Source organism: Cynocephalus volans, chromosome 12 (assembly GCF_027409185.1).
Source record: "Cynocephalus volans isolate mCynVol1 chromosome 12, mCynVol1.pri, whole genome shotgun sequence".
NCBI classification, from domain to species: domain Eukaryota; kingdom Metazoa; phylum Chordata; class Mammalia; order Dermoptera; family Cynocephalidae; genus Cynocephalus; species Cynocephalus volans.
This window is the reverse complement of record NC_084471.1, coordinates 18,406,638-18,426,203: the sequence shown is the minus strand read 5'-3', so window position 1 is coordinate 18,426,203 and position 19,566 is coordinate 18,406,638. Positions and strand designations below refer to the sequence as shown.

At 45.0% G+C, this 19,566-nt stretch overlaps 1 protein-coding gene across 1 annotated transcript in view; it reads right to left on the bottom strand.

The window, feature by feature from the left end:
• NUAK1 (NUAK family kinase 1) overlaps nt 1-19,566 on the bottom strand; it is a 71,672-nt gene that overhangs the window by 32,778 nt on the left and 19,328 nt on the right. The window contains exon 2 of the mRNA XM_063074651.1: nt 7,285-7,405. Coding sequence (XP_062930721.1) covers nt 7,285-7,405 — 121 coding nt within the window. The remainder of the gene's footprint in view (nt 1-7,284; nt 7,406-19,566) is intronic.

Genomic DNA, 19,566 nt, shown 5'->3' with positions numbered 1-19,566 from the left:
CAGCACACTTGAGCCAGACAAGAGGAATGTAAACTGCTTCCACTACAGGTATTTCCAAATAACTGAAGCTAGAAATGCAGCCCTGCTTTGGTTTTTGACCCTCTAAGGAGGGGTTTCTCTAATACAGTGGTTCTCAAACTTGAGTGTGTATCCATCCTGTGGAGGAGATGGTAATTACACAGATTGATGGGCCCCGCCACTAGAGTTTTGATTAAGTAAGTCTGGAGCAGACTCAGCTGATACTGAGGCTGCTGGTCCTAAATGTCCTCTGAGAACCGCTGCTCAAACACATTACTAGGCAGGTTACCAGGGTCCTACCGTTCTCCAGGGGTTATTTTCCAGGGGCAAGGGATGGGGAGCAACAGTTTCTGACTCCAGGCCCTCTGCTGGATTCTGTGGGGACATTGCACAAGCCCCGCTGCCCCTGGCCACAAGCTGGGGGGCTGCAGCACACAATACGGGTTCTGGTCTTTTCCATAGACCCCGTCTCTTGGTTTCTCCTCTGCTCCTCTGGATTTTTAGAGCCGTGATGTTCACCAGCAAGCAAGAGTGATAGCCCCTTCCAGAAAGATCTATCAAAATCTCAGGAGGCACAGGTAGCTTGAAGAAGCATACTGTAATGCAACTTCTAGGAAAATGGGAGACGCTTTTTAACTGATAGTAAACTTATCCAAAGTGTCTTCATGGAATTCAGAGAATATTTGAGAATCTAGACTCTTTTACATGGGCATCAGGGTAAGGGCTAACAGGGTAGGGGCATTATCAAAGGAGGCATGTGTGTTTGTCTATTTCATTTTGTTTTGTTCTTTTAAAGTTTGAGAAACTCTTCCAACAAGTGAGAGATCACAACCAACGAATGCCAAACAGGCTTCCGACTTTCTCTGGGAAAGCCAGGATCACCCTTACCTGAGACAGAAGTGACGAAAGTGTTGGCCATTTCTAACAAATGACAATGCAAAGGGCCAATAAAGAATGTAATCTTGAGTGGCCACAGGGAGTGATTTCCAGAAACCAAAATCAAGGGCATCAAAGTGAAGGCACAGGCCAAATCTCCCCCCACTTCCCCACCTTTCCGCTTTGACATGCCGGACTGTTACCAGATGGGATGCTAAATAAGGCTCCCTAAAGCGTTGTGCGGCAACGATGCTCTTTCTCAGTGGTTTTGTAGACCGGGTCTCCTAGGCTTTCAAAGGGGAAATGGGGGTGAGACCATGTGACAATGTGCCTTTGATGTCTGAACTCTGGTCCTGAAATTAGAACCTCAGGCAGAAACTGTTTTTATCTGCTCCAGCCTAGTCAACCAAGTTGAAAGCTCTTCGTTTTCAGTTGTTTTTTCCATATTGTCAATTACCTCCCTGCTGGGAGAATGGAATTCCTTTGGCTGGAAACAGGGGTCCATCTCTGAGATGGTGCCAGAGATCTCTTTCCTCTCTCTTGATTAGGTTACCCTTAGTATCACATACTAGAAAGGATATGTCTATCCTCTTTTATTTACTTAGCATTAGAAGCCAGTTATGGTTTGTGTTTACACAGAGTTGACAAATTTGAGGGTTAATTACCTTCACCCACAGGTCAATAGGAGGTTAACCCAGAGTCTGCTTTGAGAAAGACACATTTAAAGGAATGATTTTTGAGATTTGCTGAACAGCAGAGTTGATTCAGTGAAGTCACACATTTTATGGGCCTGAGGGTATTGTAAATTATATATAAATAACTTAAGTTTTTATGGTGTTCTATAATTTAGAAAACACTTGACCTATGAGTTTACCAGATTTGGGCCCCAAGCTTCTTCCTGGGATGTTGGCAGAAATATTTTCTGAAATATCTACAACGCTGGAATTTAATGCTGTCGGACATATACAACAGCAACCTCTGTGAAGGCTTGGAATTCTCTGTATCACAGGGTCTAGGGCAATACTTTCCTCCAATTAGAGGTCACTGCAGACCACCAAATGACCTGGTCAGTATTAGGAGCACCGGCTACAGAGTGTCACTGCCTGGGTTCCACTCTTAGATCCACCACTTACTAGTTGGTGTAACCTTGGAAAACAAATTCTGTCTCTAGGCTGAATTTTCCTTACCATAAAATAGGGATGTTAACAGTTCAGATTTCACGAATGTAAGGATTAAATGAGATAATACAAGCACACCTCCTGGCACGGGGTAAATGCTCAGTAACTCCCAGCTACTGTTAGTATTAAAGTGTAGATCAAAAATGCTGCTTCCTCCTGCAATGTCTGCATTGGTTCCTGTCATTCCTAGTATAGAATCCATTCTCCCTCCTTTAGCCAATGTGGTCAAGAATTGGCCCTCTCCAACCTGCTCTCTCCTGCCACCCTCCTCCTCACTACCTCCCTCGGCCTCACGGGTCCTCTGTCCCTTCTGCCAACACCAGCTCCTCCCCTCCTCTGAGCATCTGCATGTGCTGTTCCCATTGCCTGGAATGCCCAGGTCTTCGGAGGACTTAGTCTCAGCTCCAAAATCACTGCTTCGTTCAGGACTCATCTCAAAAATCATTTACTCAAAAATCACTCAGCTCAAAAATCAGTCCAAAAGGCCTTCACTGACCATCTTATCTATTCATCGTGTTGACTCTATCTCCTCTCCTTGAATGTCAGCTCCAAGAGAGACGGGGGCTTGTTTGGTCTGCCCTTGTATTCCCAGTGCCTAGAATAGCGCCTGGCACATAGGAGGCACTTGATTGGTATATTTTTAAATGACTGACTTACTTTTTCTCTGGAACTAGTATTTCAACATCGCCAGTTAGTACAGGCCAAGATGCCTAAACATACAAGATTAGAAACATCATTGCTTTGTCACGTTGCTGCTGATGCTGTGTGCATGTGTGTCTTTGTTTTTAATCATAAAGGTTCTTGTTGAAGAAGAAATTGCGAAGTTCTTTAATAGCTTCTATTCACTTGACTAATATCTAAAGAATCGCTAAGGAAACAAACACATTTCTGTACTCAGCCGAGGCTCTTGACTGCCCTGTCAACCTTCCAGAGAGAAGGTTCTGCCTCACTCTGTGAGTGGCCAGGAGACTCAGGTCCCTCCACACCCCAGGGCCGTGGCAGGGGCAGCAAGGTCAGGATGGGAAAGGCCAGGTTGAGGTGGGCTACAGAGCCAGCCAAACCAGGCACAAGATTGGAAGCACAGGGCTGAGACCTGTGTGTCAGGGCCACCAACCAGCTGTGACACCCAGCATGACGAGCTGAATGGTGACCCCCCAAACTCTTATGTTGAAGCCCTAACCCCCAGTACCTCAGACTGTGATCCTATTTGAAGACAGGTTCTTTACAGAGATAAGTTAAAATGAGGTCATTAGCAAGGACCCTAATCCAAGATGACTGGTGTCCTTGTGAGAAGAAATTTGGACATAGACCTGTCCAAAAAAAGACGATGTGAAGAGACTCAGGGAGAAGACAGCCATATATAAGCCAACGAGAGAGGCCTGGAACAGCCCCTTCTCTCACTGCCCTAAGAAGGAACCAAGCTGGCCGTTACCTTGATCTTGGACTTCCAGTCTCCAGAACTGTGAGAAAATCAATTTCTGTGGTTTAAGCCACCAGTCTATGGTACTTTGTTTTGGTAGCCTGAGCAAACTAACACACCCAGCAAGTCATTAACCTTCCACAGCCTCAGTTTCCACAACTGCAAAATGGGAACACCTGCCCTGCCCACCTCCCAGATGTGCTGTGGGGACCCAATAAGACTAGATGTGGGAGATCTTTGTAAACTATAAAGACTTCCACAGATGACATCGAGACTTCCAATTTCACTTGCAGAGCTGGGTCTTGGGGTCCTGGGCAGTAAAGCAGATAAAGTCATGGGACCCGGGGGTTGTGGGGTCACAGCTAGAGGTGTAACAGCTGAAAAAGATCTTTGGCAATCTCCTGCTCTGAGCCCCCAGGGAAGGGAGGAGAGCTCCACAGTTATTTAGTAGATGTAGGAGAAACAGAACTTGCGTGGGAGAAGTGAAAGGGAACAGAGCAGAAACCGGAGATCTCTAAAAAATTAAAAGAAAAAGGCCACATTTAAGTCCCTGGGAGTTTTCGGATAAAAAAAAAAAAATACCTTTTATTTGTATGGCACTCTGCAGGTCACAAAACACTTGAAAGCAGTGGGTTTTCTTTAACCTATTTGAGGTCGGGAATCCCTTTGAGAGTCTGATGAAAGTTAGGTGTCCTCTCCCCAGAAAAAAGTAACCCATGGACATAACACGCAAAACATTATATATCAGCATGGTCCAGTAGAACTTGCTACAATGAAGAAAATGTTCTGTATCTACACTGTCCAATATGGCAGCCACTAACTTCATGTGACTATTGAGCTCTTGAAATGTAATTAGTGTGACTGAGGAACTGAATTTTTAGTTTTTTTGTTTTAATTAATTTTAATTTAAATACCCACCTGTGACCAGTGGCTTCTGTATTGGACAGCATAGTTATATACCAGGGGATTCACAGATCCCCGGCAGCTCCATGTAATACCCTTGTCAGTGGACCCTGGTTGAGAACTATCTGTGATGATTATACTGTCCTCATAATAATAATCTTTTCTGAGCTTACCAGGTATATGTATCATGCTATTTAACCCTAACAACAACCCTACAAGAGAGACAGAACGGTCATCCCCATTTTATAGGTATGTTACTGAGGCACTGAGAGACCCACTATCTGCCCCAAAGCCTCATGTCTAGGCCATGGTGAAGGATTTGGGACTGAAACCCAAGACTGATGTGAGAACTCAGACTTCTCCCTCACTCCCTAAACCCTGCTCTAAAGGTTTTACAAATTGAAGCCCAAGCTCTTTCCTGAAGCCTTGATAGAAATTAGTTCTGGTCACCAAAGGAACTCTAACTCATATTGGTACCCATCTTTAAAGTAAAAAGCAAGGGCTTCTCTTCTTCTTGAAGCCTCCAGCAGTGGCTGGACTGAGACCCGCTTGACTTTGGTAATAGAATGTTCTTCCATTAAGGTTCATCCCTGACCTCCCCTTTGGCAGGGGGACAGTTCCCTGTTCCCCATTCATCCTGTCTGTTCCCAAAACCAAAAGGGCATGACACTGGTCAAGAAGTCAGGTTCTCCACACCAGACTTCAGTGACCACAGATCATCTCCCAAATAATAAACCTGTAAACTTCATGCTGGGAATAAATCTCTCTGTCTTCCTGATAAAGAAGGCTCCTAGACCTAAAAATCCCAAAACAGAACAGTGCTCACAGAGCATAGGACCTGCACCTGTCCACGCCGTGCAGGTCATCCTTCACCGTGGCCTTCAGGTTTCTATGGTACCTGGGCCACAGGGAGCAAAAACCCTCAGAATTTAATAAAACTCACTCTTACAAATATTTCTACTCACTTCTAACTTCTAGAAATTCCCCTTTTTCACCAGACACATTCAGATTTTGTTTTATCAGCCTGGAATTCTGCTTTTGCCAATTCTTCCCCCCAAAAATCCCTTCAAAGCCAAGTTCAGATATCATATACCTCCATGAAAATTTCTAACCCCCAAGCCTCCCTGGTCCCAGAATATGTTGCTTACATGTCTATGTAATACTTTTTCCATGCTGCCTTACACTGCTGAGTATGAGATTCATCCTTAAATTTCTAACTTCATTTAAAAGAGGGCTTATCAAGAAGTAAGATCCTCACTAGACCAGTGGTTCTCAAACTTGTGAAAGCACAGATTGCTGGGGACCACCCCGCTACCCTGAGTTTCCAATTCAGCAGGTCCTGAGGCCCAAGAATTTTCATTTCTAATTATCTCAAGTGATGCTGACGCTGCCGACCTAGGAATAGCATTTTGAGAATCACTGCAAGAGATGTTTGTGAAATGAGTAAGTGATTGAATGAATGAAAACATCCCTTAAACATCCTATCGCCAAGGGCTCCAAAAATGAGCTTTAGAAAGATCAGCATAAAATATAAGCTATTACCAACAGGTACTTCTACATAAGAAACAAAAGTAGAAGCAGCAGGAGGAAAAAAAAAAAAGGCAAAAATGATCAGAGAACCACATGAAAGAAAACTAAAAATATCAGGAAAATTTTAGGTTCACCATCTGGTTTCCTTTTAGCCTTACCTGATCACCTCTTTTGATCAGACTAGAAATGAAATATAGGTTCATTTTTCTGACTCAACCATATATTAAAAAATATTCCAGGGAAAAACCTTGACTCAGTAAGTCCAAGACTAGTAATTTTTCACAAGAAAATAATCAGAAATGAATGTCAAAATTATGCACAGGGAGGGACACTAAAGCCCTGTTCATATTAACCAGAAATGTGGAATACCTTAAATGTTTGGCAAAGGAATTAAATTCAATGAATTATGGTATGTCCATAAATGGAATACTATAAAGCCTTTTAAAATGATCTTACAGGGGAATATTTATTGACTTAGGAAGAGATGCATGATATGATATAGTGAAAAAAAATCAAGCTAAAAAACAGTATAAACAGTATGATCGAACTTTAGATAAAAACCACATATAGATATGGAGAAATAAAATATAGATATGGATAGAGAACTATTCATCAAATTAGAAGCTAAAAGAGAAATTATTTTTTTAAATTTTAACATTTGTATTTCTATAATTCCTATAATAAACACATATTGTTGTGTAATTTCTTTACAGGATCTTAAAAAAAAAAAAAAAAGATAGGCTGTGGGAGGATTATACTCTCTATTTCTTCCTGTGAAGGACCAAAGAGTTGAACTGAAGTATGAGTGTTTTTATGAGCTTTTCCTCACCCTGCCCTTTTACAAACACCAACACAATTTGGATTCCATTTGCAAAGCATCTGCTGTACCAACTCTCTTTCTTGGTGATTCCTGGACCTGCTCAGACTTAATTCCTAACTCAAAGAGCCTAACTTTGAATAATTCTTCACACTACCACCATAGCGATAGGCTTTGGGGAATGACGTTTACAATGTAGCCACTGAGACTTGGTCACCCAGCAAACGACCATTTTTCAGAAAGCATGGCTGTCTCACAGACTGGCTTTCAAAAGGCGGTTGCTTAGCAACTGCCAAGGAATTGGGAAGACAGAAGAAGGCATCCGCCAGAGATATTTTATAACCAAAATGAGCTGTGCTACGTGTGTCTGATTGCGTTCAAGGTAACCAATTAAGAGACAACAACCCAACAACCGACTATTTTTGCATCATGAGGAAAAATACTTGGCTCCTGCCCAGAAGGGCAATTACCTAAAAGTCTTGGCAGGTCCCATGGTATGAGAAATGGTAACTGATACGAGGATGAAAAAAAAAATCACTGACCTTCATAAATACTGATGATATGAGGATGGTTGAGGGATGACATGATCTCAATCTCTCGTCTGATGTGAACCATGTCTTGTTCATCCTTAATTTTGTCCTTACGGATGGATTTTATAGCAACCTATAAAGTCAGGAAATGAAATGTTACTCAGAGAACTAAACAGATGCAAATCAGCCATTGGGGGAGTTTGGAAAATAAATACAGATGTTACTTGTTGGCAGAACCGACAATAACCAAAACAAAGCTTCGAAATACCCCCTGTCATGTCTTTCATTTATAGCAAAAACACCCTTCTCCCGGCAACAGAAAACATCAGGTTTTAACAGCCTGGGGTTTGGGATGGCAGATTTTTTTTCATAAAGCAGAGGCTGCTTAACGTGGCCAGATTCATTGACTCTAGGAATCCTGATCCTTTGAAAAAAGAAGAAAGGCGAGCTTGGTTTACAGGGTATTGATAATAAAACGTGGTTCGGTGAAATGAGTACCACTCGGCTCCATCGTGCAGCTGCTTACAGCAGTGGTTTAAAAAAATAAATAAATAAAAATTTTTTTTACATGGCCAAATTCCAGGCCAGACCTGCATCAAATCTTGGGCCTTAAGACTTCAGCCTATGATGTGTTTATGCAATTGCTCAGAAGCCAAATTCTTCCTACATCCTTCCTCTTGCTCAATGCATATTCAACAGCACGTGGCGGGGGCAAAAGTGCTCTTCTAGAGACAAATCAGGGTAAAACAAAGGGAGTGACAGCCAGTCTCCCCTGCCCAGACCCAGTTAATTCCAAAAGCTCAATGCCAATGCTCTCTGCAAATCCAAACTGTTAGAGAATTGCCAGGGGCAACACAGAGCAATTACTCAAAAGAAACACATAAATAAAAAGGTATTAAATGACAGTAGGAATCTAATAAGGAAATATATGTTTGCCAATGGATTCATCATTGCACATAAACAAGTTGGTTGGTAATCTAATCCACCTTGGCTGGGGTCGGGGGGGGGGCAAAACTAATTTAAGGTAAGGGATGTCCACAGGTAATAAGGAAACCCACAAACCAATTTGCTGCCAGCTCAGAAATACTGTTTAGTTCCCACCTAAATGGGTCTTCTTGTGACCTCAACTCTCACCCGTACCACCTTTTCCTAGAAGAAAGGCAGCTAAGCCATCCTTCTCGATTATAAAGGCATGGAGTTATCTGGAGAAAGAAATGTCCTTGTTATCAGCAGCCCTTGACTATCACAGGGTCCGCCCCAGTCAGCCTAGCAGGGAGGTATTCACATTCGGGAGCATTTGCAACTTCGGACTTGCACCAGCTGTCGACCAAGCACTGTAAACGGAAACATTCCTAAGATACGATCAGCCCACCTATGACTCAAGAATTGGGAAGCTGTTAGTGTTGTTTTTGTTATTTGCTGACCTCCCAAAATACACATGAAGTCCGACTAGCAGCTCCCTTTCCTTCTCCTTTGCAGTCCTTTCCCCAGTTGTATTACATCGGTATTTGTGTCTTTACTTGACTCTACACTAGTGGGGATCTTATTCACAGCTTTCCTTATCTCCAGTCCTTAACACTGTGCTTGACATGTGGTAGACCTGAGAGCACAGTTAGTGTAGACGGGCAGGCAGGCAGGTAGGTAGATAGAAAGGGACAGAGAGAAGGAGGGAGGGTTGATGTTATCAGGTGACGGCAGCCCAGACCGGAAAACTGGTAACGCAATTGGGGCAAAAAAAGGAGAGTCCACCCCAATTAAATAACACTGCTACAACAGTAAGATGATTTGGGATTTCTTTGACATCCTATATACATGGGCAATCAAGGAATGGAGAAAGCAGATTTTACACAGGAGCCCTGTTGTAAACCCAAGGGCAGGCAACACCCTCCCTTAGACCATGGTTGGACCCCAAGGCTGGATAAGAGGAGGCTGCAGAGAGATGAATGAGCCTTCCAGCATCAAGGGACCTTTTCACCATGGCGCCAGGCTCAGAGCTACCCCAGGCCCTCACGACAGCGCATTCAGTATGTAGCAAGAAGAGCCTCCCTTTGCTCATGGCAAATGTAAAGATATGACTGGAAGGCTTTATTTCATCTGAGTGAGGCCTGCAATCCCGGGAGTTTGTTCTTGGAGGAAGCAGACAGCAAACACACACAGGCCATGGAGGAAGTGGGTGGCTATTGGACCAACTCCTGTATTCCTCCATAAACTAAAGATGGGTCAAGGGTAGAAGGGTAGACCCCTTTGATTATGCAGCAAGCTGAACTTGCCTTGAGGATGCCCCATTGTCAAATTACAGTAGAAATACATTCTTTCACCGTCCAGGGTCAGGGAGGGCAGTGACATTCTAGGGGACGAAAACATAAGCCCACTTATCAATTCCCCCCCAACAGCTGAGCGAGAGGCCGATGGTCCCATGGTGCAATTGCCAGGGGATGCTTCTAGCCAGGCCTGAAAAGGATAGTGCCCACATTCTAGTAAAACCCCACTCATCACTTAGGAAACTAAATGGGCTCCTGTAAATGTTAATAACCATGGTGGCTGTCCCTCCACAAAAGCTTCCCTCTTCCTACAATGAATCTTCCACTGAAAATGTAAAAAAGGGTTCATTCTGCTCCCCTATTTCAAAGGGGTGGTGGGAAGTCAGGAGGGGACAAATGCTAGAAATCACTCGGAATTGTGCAACTGCCAAGGCTACAGGGTCGACATTCGGTGCCACTTGCAAGAGCAGTGGATGACCCACCCAAAGCCAGACAGCCAGTTAATGGCAAACCATTACAACAATAGTAATAGCAACAACAATAATACTAACAGCCAGCATTCATTAAGTACTTGGTATAAGGCGCAGACACCATGCTAAGTGCTTTAAACACTGTGGACCTCTGCATCCTTCCCATCATTCAGGCTTCGGCTTCAGGCCACCTCCTTAGGGAGACTCCCCCCAACCCCTCGGGGCCACCTCCCTCTCTCCACGCCCTTCCCATTTTATCTTCATCAGGGCATTTCACACCAATTGAAGTTATCTTGCTTCTTTATTTGTTGGCTACATGTTCGGTCTGTTTTTGTAGGACCCAGAGAGCTAAGAATGCTTGTCACATTTTTAAAGGGTTATTAAGAAAGATGAGGGAGATCTGTAAATGTCGCTCCTGTAAGAGAGCCTGCTTCACAAAATCAAAAGATAAACTGAGCCAGTGCACAGACAAGCAAGAACGCAAAATAGTTAGGAAGATGGCTTTGAGTCCTGGCTAAAACCACTCTCGAGCTGTGTGACCTTGGGCAGGTTACATAACCTCTCTGTGTGCCAGTTTCCTCATTCACAGAGTAGAGAAATAACAGTACCTGGCTCCTGGGTCCCTGTAAGGATTATGTGTCAGGTGCTTAAGAACATGCCTGGGCCAGGGTAACTGCTCAAAAAATGTCAGCCACTTTTGACCCAGAATAAGTGTCTCGCGAGTAGAACCTTCCTTTCTTCTTTGGAGCAAACTTGAACTCCTCCCAGTTCCTCTAGCAAGTGGTAGTCTTGGGAATGGAGACCACATGTGTTCCCAAAGAACGTAAAGGACAAGAGACTCTCCATCATGGGTCTTTAAACTGTAATCTCATCTGAACTATCAGGAAGCTCAGGACAGCTGGGGCAGCAGCATCCCATGGCATCTGAGTCTAAGCCCACATGGGAAAATGAACAACTGGACCCAAAATTTTGCACCCAAGACCATTTCCCCAGTTTCCTTCTTATCATTGCCCATTCAGCTGAAAAAGGGGGATAAAATGCTCCTACTTAGAATCAAAAGTCTGCCTCAAGATACCCACGTCAGCCTTCATCAACTTGGACTGTTCACTTATCCTCTTTGAGCCCCACCATGGACCAGATGACTCAGAGGAAGCCAATGTGATTCTGCACCAGCTCTCAAGGTGGGGGAGAACCCCAGGCAAAAAGCAAAATTTACACCAATAATTACATAATTACCATGGCCAGGGGCTACCAAAGTAATGTACACACATGTCCAGCATTATGCAGGAAACCCCCTCTCCAATTGAAACCCCCTCTCCAGTTTTCCTCAATTCTCACATCTTCAAAGAAAATCAGAGGTAAGGAAAGGGCCTAGCAGGAAGATTTACCAAATGTCTGAAATCACACCCTCCTCCCAAAAATCCAATTTCTTCCTTCATAAGTCAGAGAGCTTGACTGGAGCAGGGGACTCGGGTGTCTGAGCCCAACACACAGGACAGCCACTTTCATAAATGTTCCCAAGTCTAGACGGCACCACGTGCTTTATAAAACAGTCTGCTTTTAAAAAGGCCACCCTATAGTTTAATGTTTAAACCTGATGCAGCAGCAGGTTCTGCCCTGCGGTGCCTGCTTGTTTAAGGGGCAAACTCAGCCCAGCCAATTCCCATCCCTTGTTAAATGTAACAGACCCAAGCCTCGTCTTTGGGGTTGGCAGTTTTTCGCTTTTTGAATCATCACCAAAAACCACCTGCTCTGCAGACGGCTGGGCGTCCTTTTCCACAGTGGCTGCAGGGAATGTTGAGAGGTTGGTGACGCAGGCAGGGTTAGGAGGAGGTAAAGTGGTACAGGAGAGCTCAGACTTCTGTTGGCTGGGTGACCTCAGGCAAGCCCAATCCTCACAGGTCTCAGTTTCCTCATCTGTAAAATGGGGATAGCAACCTCCTTGGGGTTGTTGTGAGTAGCAGAAATAATGTAAGTAATCTAGCACACAATGTCCACTGAAAGGTGATGATTATAAAAGAGGCCTGTCCGCACAAGACAGTGACACTGTGACACAGGGTCTGGTACCACACAAATAGTATCACAGGCCTCTCCCCATTTGTACAGTGACAAGAGCAGGTTAAAATTAATATCCAGCCAGCCCTGGAGAGGCTACGGAGAGGACACCTCTGTAGAGCAGGACCTGCTTTGGGGAACAAGGAGAGTCTGGGCAGGTTGTGTGTATCTGAGGCTGTAACCCTGTTCCCTCCCCAGCCACCTCCCCTGGTTGCTCATCCACTGACATACATCAGCCTGCGGGGAGTATTCCAGAACAGTGCCTCTCAAACAGGAGTCACCTGGGCATCTGGTTAAAATGCAGATTCTGAGTCCATAGGTGTGGGGTAAGGCCTGGGGTCCTGCATTTCTAGCATGCTCCCAGGTTATGACAACAATGCTGGTCCAGGGACCAAACTTTGAGTAGCCAGGTCTCAGTGCTTTGTATTTGGCCCTGACATATCAACATTTTTAAGTCAGTGGCAACATTCTTAATAATAACAATAACTAACATTTGGTATGTGTTATCCATGTGCCAGTGGACCTTATCTCATTTAATCTGAACTACAATCCCATTTTACAGATGTGAAAAACAAGGAACAAAGAAGATAAATATTGCCCAAAGTCACACAGCTTGTAAAAAAATGGAGTCAGAATGTGAGCCCAGGCAGGCTGAGCCCAGAGGCTGCTGATCCTTGAGGCTGTTGGTAAATGGACGGTGAGCACCACAGGTAACAGAATCTCTTGATGGATCCCAAAGGGTCTTTAAAGCCTAATAAGATGGACCCCCTCCAAGCAGATGAAGTTTTGCAGGGTCCTATGTGAGGTCCCAGAAGGTGGGAGGGGGGACTGACCAAGGAAGAAACCTGGTCATAAACACAGCATTAGCATCACTTAGTGAGAACATACTGGCAATCTAATCCCAGCAACACAAGCTGGCAACGTCCCCACCACTCACAAGGCGTGACCTCACACCCGGCTTCCTTCCACGGGAGCTGCAGGGCACTGAGTCAGAGGCAGCACGGGGGATCTTTTCTTACCAAGGGGCCCAGAGGCCATTTGCAGCAAGAGCAGCAGCCAAGTCAAGTGAGAGGCCAGGGTAAGGGGCTCCTGCTCTTGTCTGGGAGATGAACAGTGTTTGGGGCAAGGCACAGGTAGCTCCACACTGGCCAGAGCTCCCCAGGATCACCACATGGCTCTCAGAAAGGGGCAATGCCATCTAGGAAGCCACCAGCTCCCAAAGCCCCTCATTAATTAAAGGACCCCCAGCTCTTTGTGGAGGAACCTGGCCAGCTCCGGACAACACTCCAGCAAGTTGCCACAAAGCAACAAGCCCGTGACCCACGCCAGCTCCGCCTCGGGGCCCACGGGCCTCTTCTTCCCTTCCTCTATTGCCTGTTGATTCATGTTGTTACATGGATGTTTTTGCAGACAGAAGCGGGTTGGAAGCCAAGAGTTGTATCAACAGGCTCTAAGGAGAGGCACCCGCTGCCAGGGAGCACGTAAGTCGAAGCTTTTTCTTCAAAGAGTGGCATTCCACCCTTCACCACCATCAGCCCTTTAATCTTGTAAGAGGTTCTGAAACTATAATCCTCCATAACTCAGTTCTCAATCCCCTATTTCCCATCCCCATAAAAGACATGATGATGCCTCGAATGATACCTCTCTCCTGCCATGAAGAATGTGTTCTATAGCCACGATTTAAGTAGCAAAGCAGATTTGTGTTTGACTGGGCCTGCTCTGGAGGACCTCAGAGAGGACTGGGACGTTTTTATCTACAGGGATAATCATTCCTCGCTCTCCAGTCCCCACCCTCAACCCTTCCCACTCCCAGGACTGAGCTGAGGATGTCATTACTGCAGTGGTGATACCTCAAGGGAAGTGGAATTAATGACTAAGACAGTGCGGGCAGATTTACACTCCCTGTATGGCGTTGGGGTTTGTAAACACAAGATAGTGGCCATGGCTGACCGGGCAAGAACCAAAGGAGAGGCAAAGAGGCCAGTGGAAACTCCGCACTGGGTGGCAACGCCAAGAGAGAGCAACAAACCAGCCTGAAAAGGGCAATCAGATTCTCTGAGTGAACCACTTATCAAAGGGTGGTCAGCTGATCATTAAATTGATCATTAAAATGCAGATTCCTGGGCCCGCTCTAGACCTAGTGAATCGGGGTAGGGGAGACTGGGGTTGGGGAACCTGGTATCAGCATTTTTACAGCTTTTCAGGTGATTTTGCTGCACTCTGAGGTTTGTGAATTGCCATCTTAAACCAGAGTAAATGCGGCCCTGACAGCACCTATTATTCAGTAATTAGACGACTGATGAAAATTAATGAACTGCTGATCTATATAAAGGGGAATTAAAAACAAGCTGCTTCCTGGAGGGGGCTCGGTGACCCGAGTTAATTTACCCCTGGCAAAGGGAAGGTTTGCTCCCAGCAGATCTCTCCCATCCTAGCACGAGGCAGGCCTATGGACGATGTGAGGCCACAGACGCTGGCTGCAGGTGGGTTACCGCACAGCCTGCACACAACCTGGGGCACAGACAAAACTCTGGAAACACAAGAGTCGCTAACACAGGCAGTATCAGATTCACAGAAGGGCTGAAAATGCAAGCCTGTTTAGCTGGGACTCGGGTTGCCAAGCAGCTGTTAGTTTTGGACTTTCACGTTTCCGAAAGCCAAACGTAACAACAAATCAGAATTCTAAAGGGCAACTGCTTTTCTCGAGGTTACGATGGCCTTGAAGAGGAAGGGAAAGGAATGAGCCAGAGGGGTAAGATCACTTATAAGTTGGACAGCTTCAGCTGATAGCTTCTGATCACTCTGATGCTGTTTATAACACAGCTTGGATACACTTAAGGTTGTACAACTCTTATTTATCAACCTCCAAGCCCAGTGGAGCCCCAGCCAGAACCTAAGAAACCCCAGCATCCAGCACCTTGGTCAGTCACCTGAACTTGGTCAAGGTGCCCCCCACAAAGAAAGATGCTCAGGTAATCAATCATGCCACAGACTCAGTTTCCTCATCTGCAGATGAGGGTGACAGCAGTAGCAGCCCCACAAGGTTTCATGTGGGAATCATATCAGATTGTGCACGTGATGGAGGGCAGAGAAGCAAATAGTAACTACAGCAAAGTCATTATGAGAACCATTATCTTCAGTAGATGTTAGAGTTGTAAGGACCTGAGAATGTTCTATGCCAACTCCTCGTGTTACGGACAAGGAAACTGAGTCCCGGGGAGGTTAAAGTACAGGCCCAAGTTCACAGTGTTAATGGCAACACCAGAATTGCAACAAGAGTCCTGAGTCCCACTCCCACTCCAAGCAAGGAGTCCTGACCCAGTAACAAGCCACAGCTAGAATCAGGACCGAAACTACCACAAAAAGGCTTGACATTTATATGTGAGGCCCCAGCTGCAGCAAAGTCCCCAGAATTGTTGCATTATTAATAATCCGAGATGAGGAGTTACAGCTACTCCTAAGCATCCTGGCAAATGATGACTTATTTCACAGGGCAGCATACTCTTTCACCTTCCTCTAATGCCAGGAGACTGTCCCTGCACAGCTATGCTGGGACACAATCCAAACTTGCTCCAAATTCTGAAGCCTGATTTGATATCACACATGAATCAGTATACTTGAGAGGTTTTCATCCCATATTTCTTAATTCAATGCAAATATTGCTTTTAAATATTAACTTAAGGCTGCTACTAAATCACTGACCTTGGGAACAAGGAGCAAGGGACACACCTAAGAAGCAAAATCAGTTTTCCAAAAGGAAAAGAAATTAGTCAGTTGAGTTTAGCTGATCCAGGTGAGCAGAACAACAACAAAAAAAACTTCTCAATTTCTTAAGATGGTAAAATATAACATGCAAAAAGTGGCATGACTTAAATTTTTATTTTATATTTTAACCACAGATGATTTTGAAGATAAGTGAAAGGGAAAATTCTTCAGAAGTTATTTTCATCTGACAGAATCCTTTTATTTGGAAAACTGATTTGTAGCAATCAGAGTGTGCAAAAATGTATCAGATGGGGGGGTTAAGTTTCAGGCTGCAGCCCATCCCCCCCGCACACAGGCGCCTCTGGCCTCATCCATCATCTCCCCACAAGCATCTTTTTCCTTCCAAGGGGAGCTCTCATTGTCCATTATTCAGAGAATTAATAGGCTGGTCCCTGTTCCACAGCCCCATTGCAAAATCCATCTGGATGCTTGTCATCTTGCTAATTAGCGCTCCCAAAACCTGGCCGGGAGGCTGGTCACACCTCTGGCTAAAAACGCACACAGCCCCGAGTGCTAACAGCCTGACCCCCAAGGGGTGTGCTCAGTCCCAGGCGGGCATCTCCTGCCGCACTTACAGAAGGGTGAGCCTTATCCAGATTGGGGCAGGTGTCTGCGGTCATCACAGTAGCCTGGTTGGGGAGTGTGCTCATGTCTCTGGACTTTGCACTTATTTTCTCTGCCAGGACTCCACACCCTTTTATCTGCAACTGACGTTTTGGATGACCAACTCCTCCGCATTCATCCCCTGCAGACATGGCTCATCCCCTGCAATGAGCCCCCATAATGCACAGATAGGTCCCCTTTTACAACCTCACTCACCATTACTCGTAAGCTTCATTCACACAGAGGCCATTTCTGTTTTATTCACTACAGCATCTCCAGTGCTGAGCAGGTGCTTAATGTACAGTATATGCAAAAGAGCTGTTGCTGGAACAGACCCCAAGTATTAAAAAGGACACTTAAAAACCATAAAACCGTAGGGGGACATTTTATCATTCCACCTAACCTAAACCCCAGCCACCTGCTGCTGAGTCTTCTATTACTTGCTAATCTCTCAATTGTTGAACCTGTACTTGTCCCAATATCACTGAGCCTGAACTTCCTCATCTTCCAAATGAAGATAATAATAGTGCCCACTCCAGAGAGACTGGGGGATGATTCACAATAACAGCTAACAGTAATCATAATAATTACCAGTTAAGCTCTTACTATGTGCCACGCTCTGGGTACCAGTCTGTTAAGCTTCCTAACCTCTCATTCATTAGACTCTTGCAAAAACATTATTATTTCTGCTTTCTCAATGAACCGGGTCTGAGGAAGGTTAAGTAGCATGCTCTACAGCACTCAACTATTAAATAGGAGAGCTGGTTCTCACTAAAGCCGAAGACCATACTCTTAACCTCTGGACACTGACAACATGATTAGCACAATGCCTGGCACAGTGTAGGTGTTTGATAAATACCAGCTGAATTGGAATCCCTGGACATGAAGGCCCCACCAAGGCCACACTGCCTTGTTCCCCACCCAAAGTCTTTTTTTAAGCTAATATTTAAACCACTTCTATCTTCAAAACCACAACCATCGGTGTTCCTTGCTGCTGTCTGGGGGACCAGCCAAGGTAGATGGGCAAAAGGCAGAACTGGACAGAAAGGTCTGGGAGGCAAGTTCCTAAAATGAAGTGATAATGAGTCAATTCCCCAACAGACGATTCTGGGAAATCCACTCTGGATAAGGCACTGATCCAGGGCATGGCCTAGACCTGCCCTTCAAGGTGCTTACAGTCCAACCAGAGAGGGCACCGGACACAGAGCCTTCTCACTGCCCAGCACCCATTTGCCCTTCTACCAGGAGGAACACCCTGACTTTGCTCTGGGGACTATCCCTGCCCCAGTGGATGCAGTCAATCAAGACAAGTCACCCTCCCCATGCCAACAGGTGGGCACATGACTGTAGAGTAGGGCCTGGGAGATGCTCTTTCTAAGACTAACAGAGACACTCTTTCTAAGATTGTTCCCAGCAAAGTGCTCTTTTGTGGAAACACAGGCAAACCAGTGTGTGTGTGCAAAGGGGACCTCCTGAGAAGTCCTCCCGCACATCCCTCCCCCATTTCCACCTGTGTCTCACACGCTCCTAAATAAGAATCAGTTCAAACCAGAACTGAGTCTCGTTTTGCTCAGTTATTCATTTTCCCTTCCCCAAAAAGAGCCACAGCAGTGCCTCTGCTGTCCCTTTCTCATACGACATGCCTTACACTCAGCCACCTCTTGCATAAAATGGACTTATGACAATTTCACTTGACTGGTACTAGTCGAAATGCTATCTTTGGGACCTATTTGGATGTAATTTTTACAATAACTCCCTCTAACACCACAAAAATGCCATATTAAATTATTGTGGGGTTTTGCCTTTTTTCGGGGTGGGGGGGTGTCAGTAAAGATAATTGTGTACTTTGCACAAGGTACAGGAAGTCTAGTCATATTCTCTACCAAATAATGTTCACACCTACAAAATACTTACCAGTCACTGTCCATGCCACCTCAACAGTGGTCAATACAACCTAACCAAAGAGACTGCAAGACAGGAACCTTAACTGCCACGTTCCCTTCTGTGTCCTCAGTATCTAGGAGAGAACCTGGTACTACAGTAGACTTTCAATAAATATTTGTTGAGGTAAACGGAATCAAACATGGTGAATATCATAAGTCTTAATTTTTATAAGAATTATTCCTTTCTTACTCATTTACCAACTACCACCAACCTGGCCCACTATCCACAAGTTGTTGAAGTCAGACAATCCACCCAGATTCCACTCTGGTCCACGTTGCTTCTGCACATGTCAATAAGACCACAAACCCATGGAGGCGATACCAAGTTGTACAAATGACCCCCTTCCTATGTATTCAATAGCATTCCACTTTATTTTGCTCCCCCACCTGAGACAGGCTACTTAATTTGCAGGAGAGGAAAACTAAAACTGAGAAAAGGAACTCCCCAAGTTCCTTTCCACAGGTCATAAAGGCAACACCCAAGTTTCAACCCAGCTACTCGGATTCTGTGGCCAATGCTGCTTCCACTGGGTCACAGCTATTTCCACATTTTTTCAAATCTATGGAACCATGTGGTAAAGAATCACTCTTAGCCCTAGCATCATGATGCTTCCTTTCTGTGCAGTTTAAGCCTAGGGGAAGTTTAAGCCTTAGCTCAGTAACCAGGTTGTTCAAATGTCAAAGAAGATCTGGTTGCGGAGCTAATCAGAACTATTTGAGTGTGCGGCTAAACAAGGACACTCCTTCCTGGATCCAGCATGTCCTTGATGGCAATACTTCATAAGAACCATTCCCTGTTATAAAAAAACTGTCAAATCCAGCAACCACAGGCCAGAAACACCCCAGCAGAACCCCGCCAAGCTGCTTTCTGATGTACTGTACACACAAATACCAATATTCCCCAGATGTTCTCCATGTAAAACATTTGGTTTGAGACACAGCTCTTCTTTCCCCAAAACTCTTACATTTGTTTAATGGACTCATACAGTTCAGCTAAAATATCCTGGAGCAGACATCTGAAGGCAGCCCGGCTCTAATGCAAGCATCCCATCTGCAGGAAAGACAAATAAGTAAATAAGACAGTCCCTCCCAAGATTTACGCTCCCTGCAACTTTAAGCAGGTCATAAAATGTAAGCTATGTACGGGTAATAAGGCAAGTTGCTTTCAAGTGTGTTTCTGAGTCCATCTCGCTATTA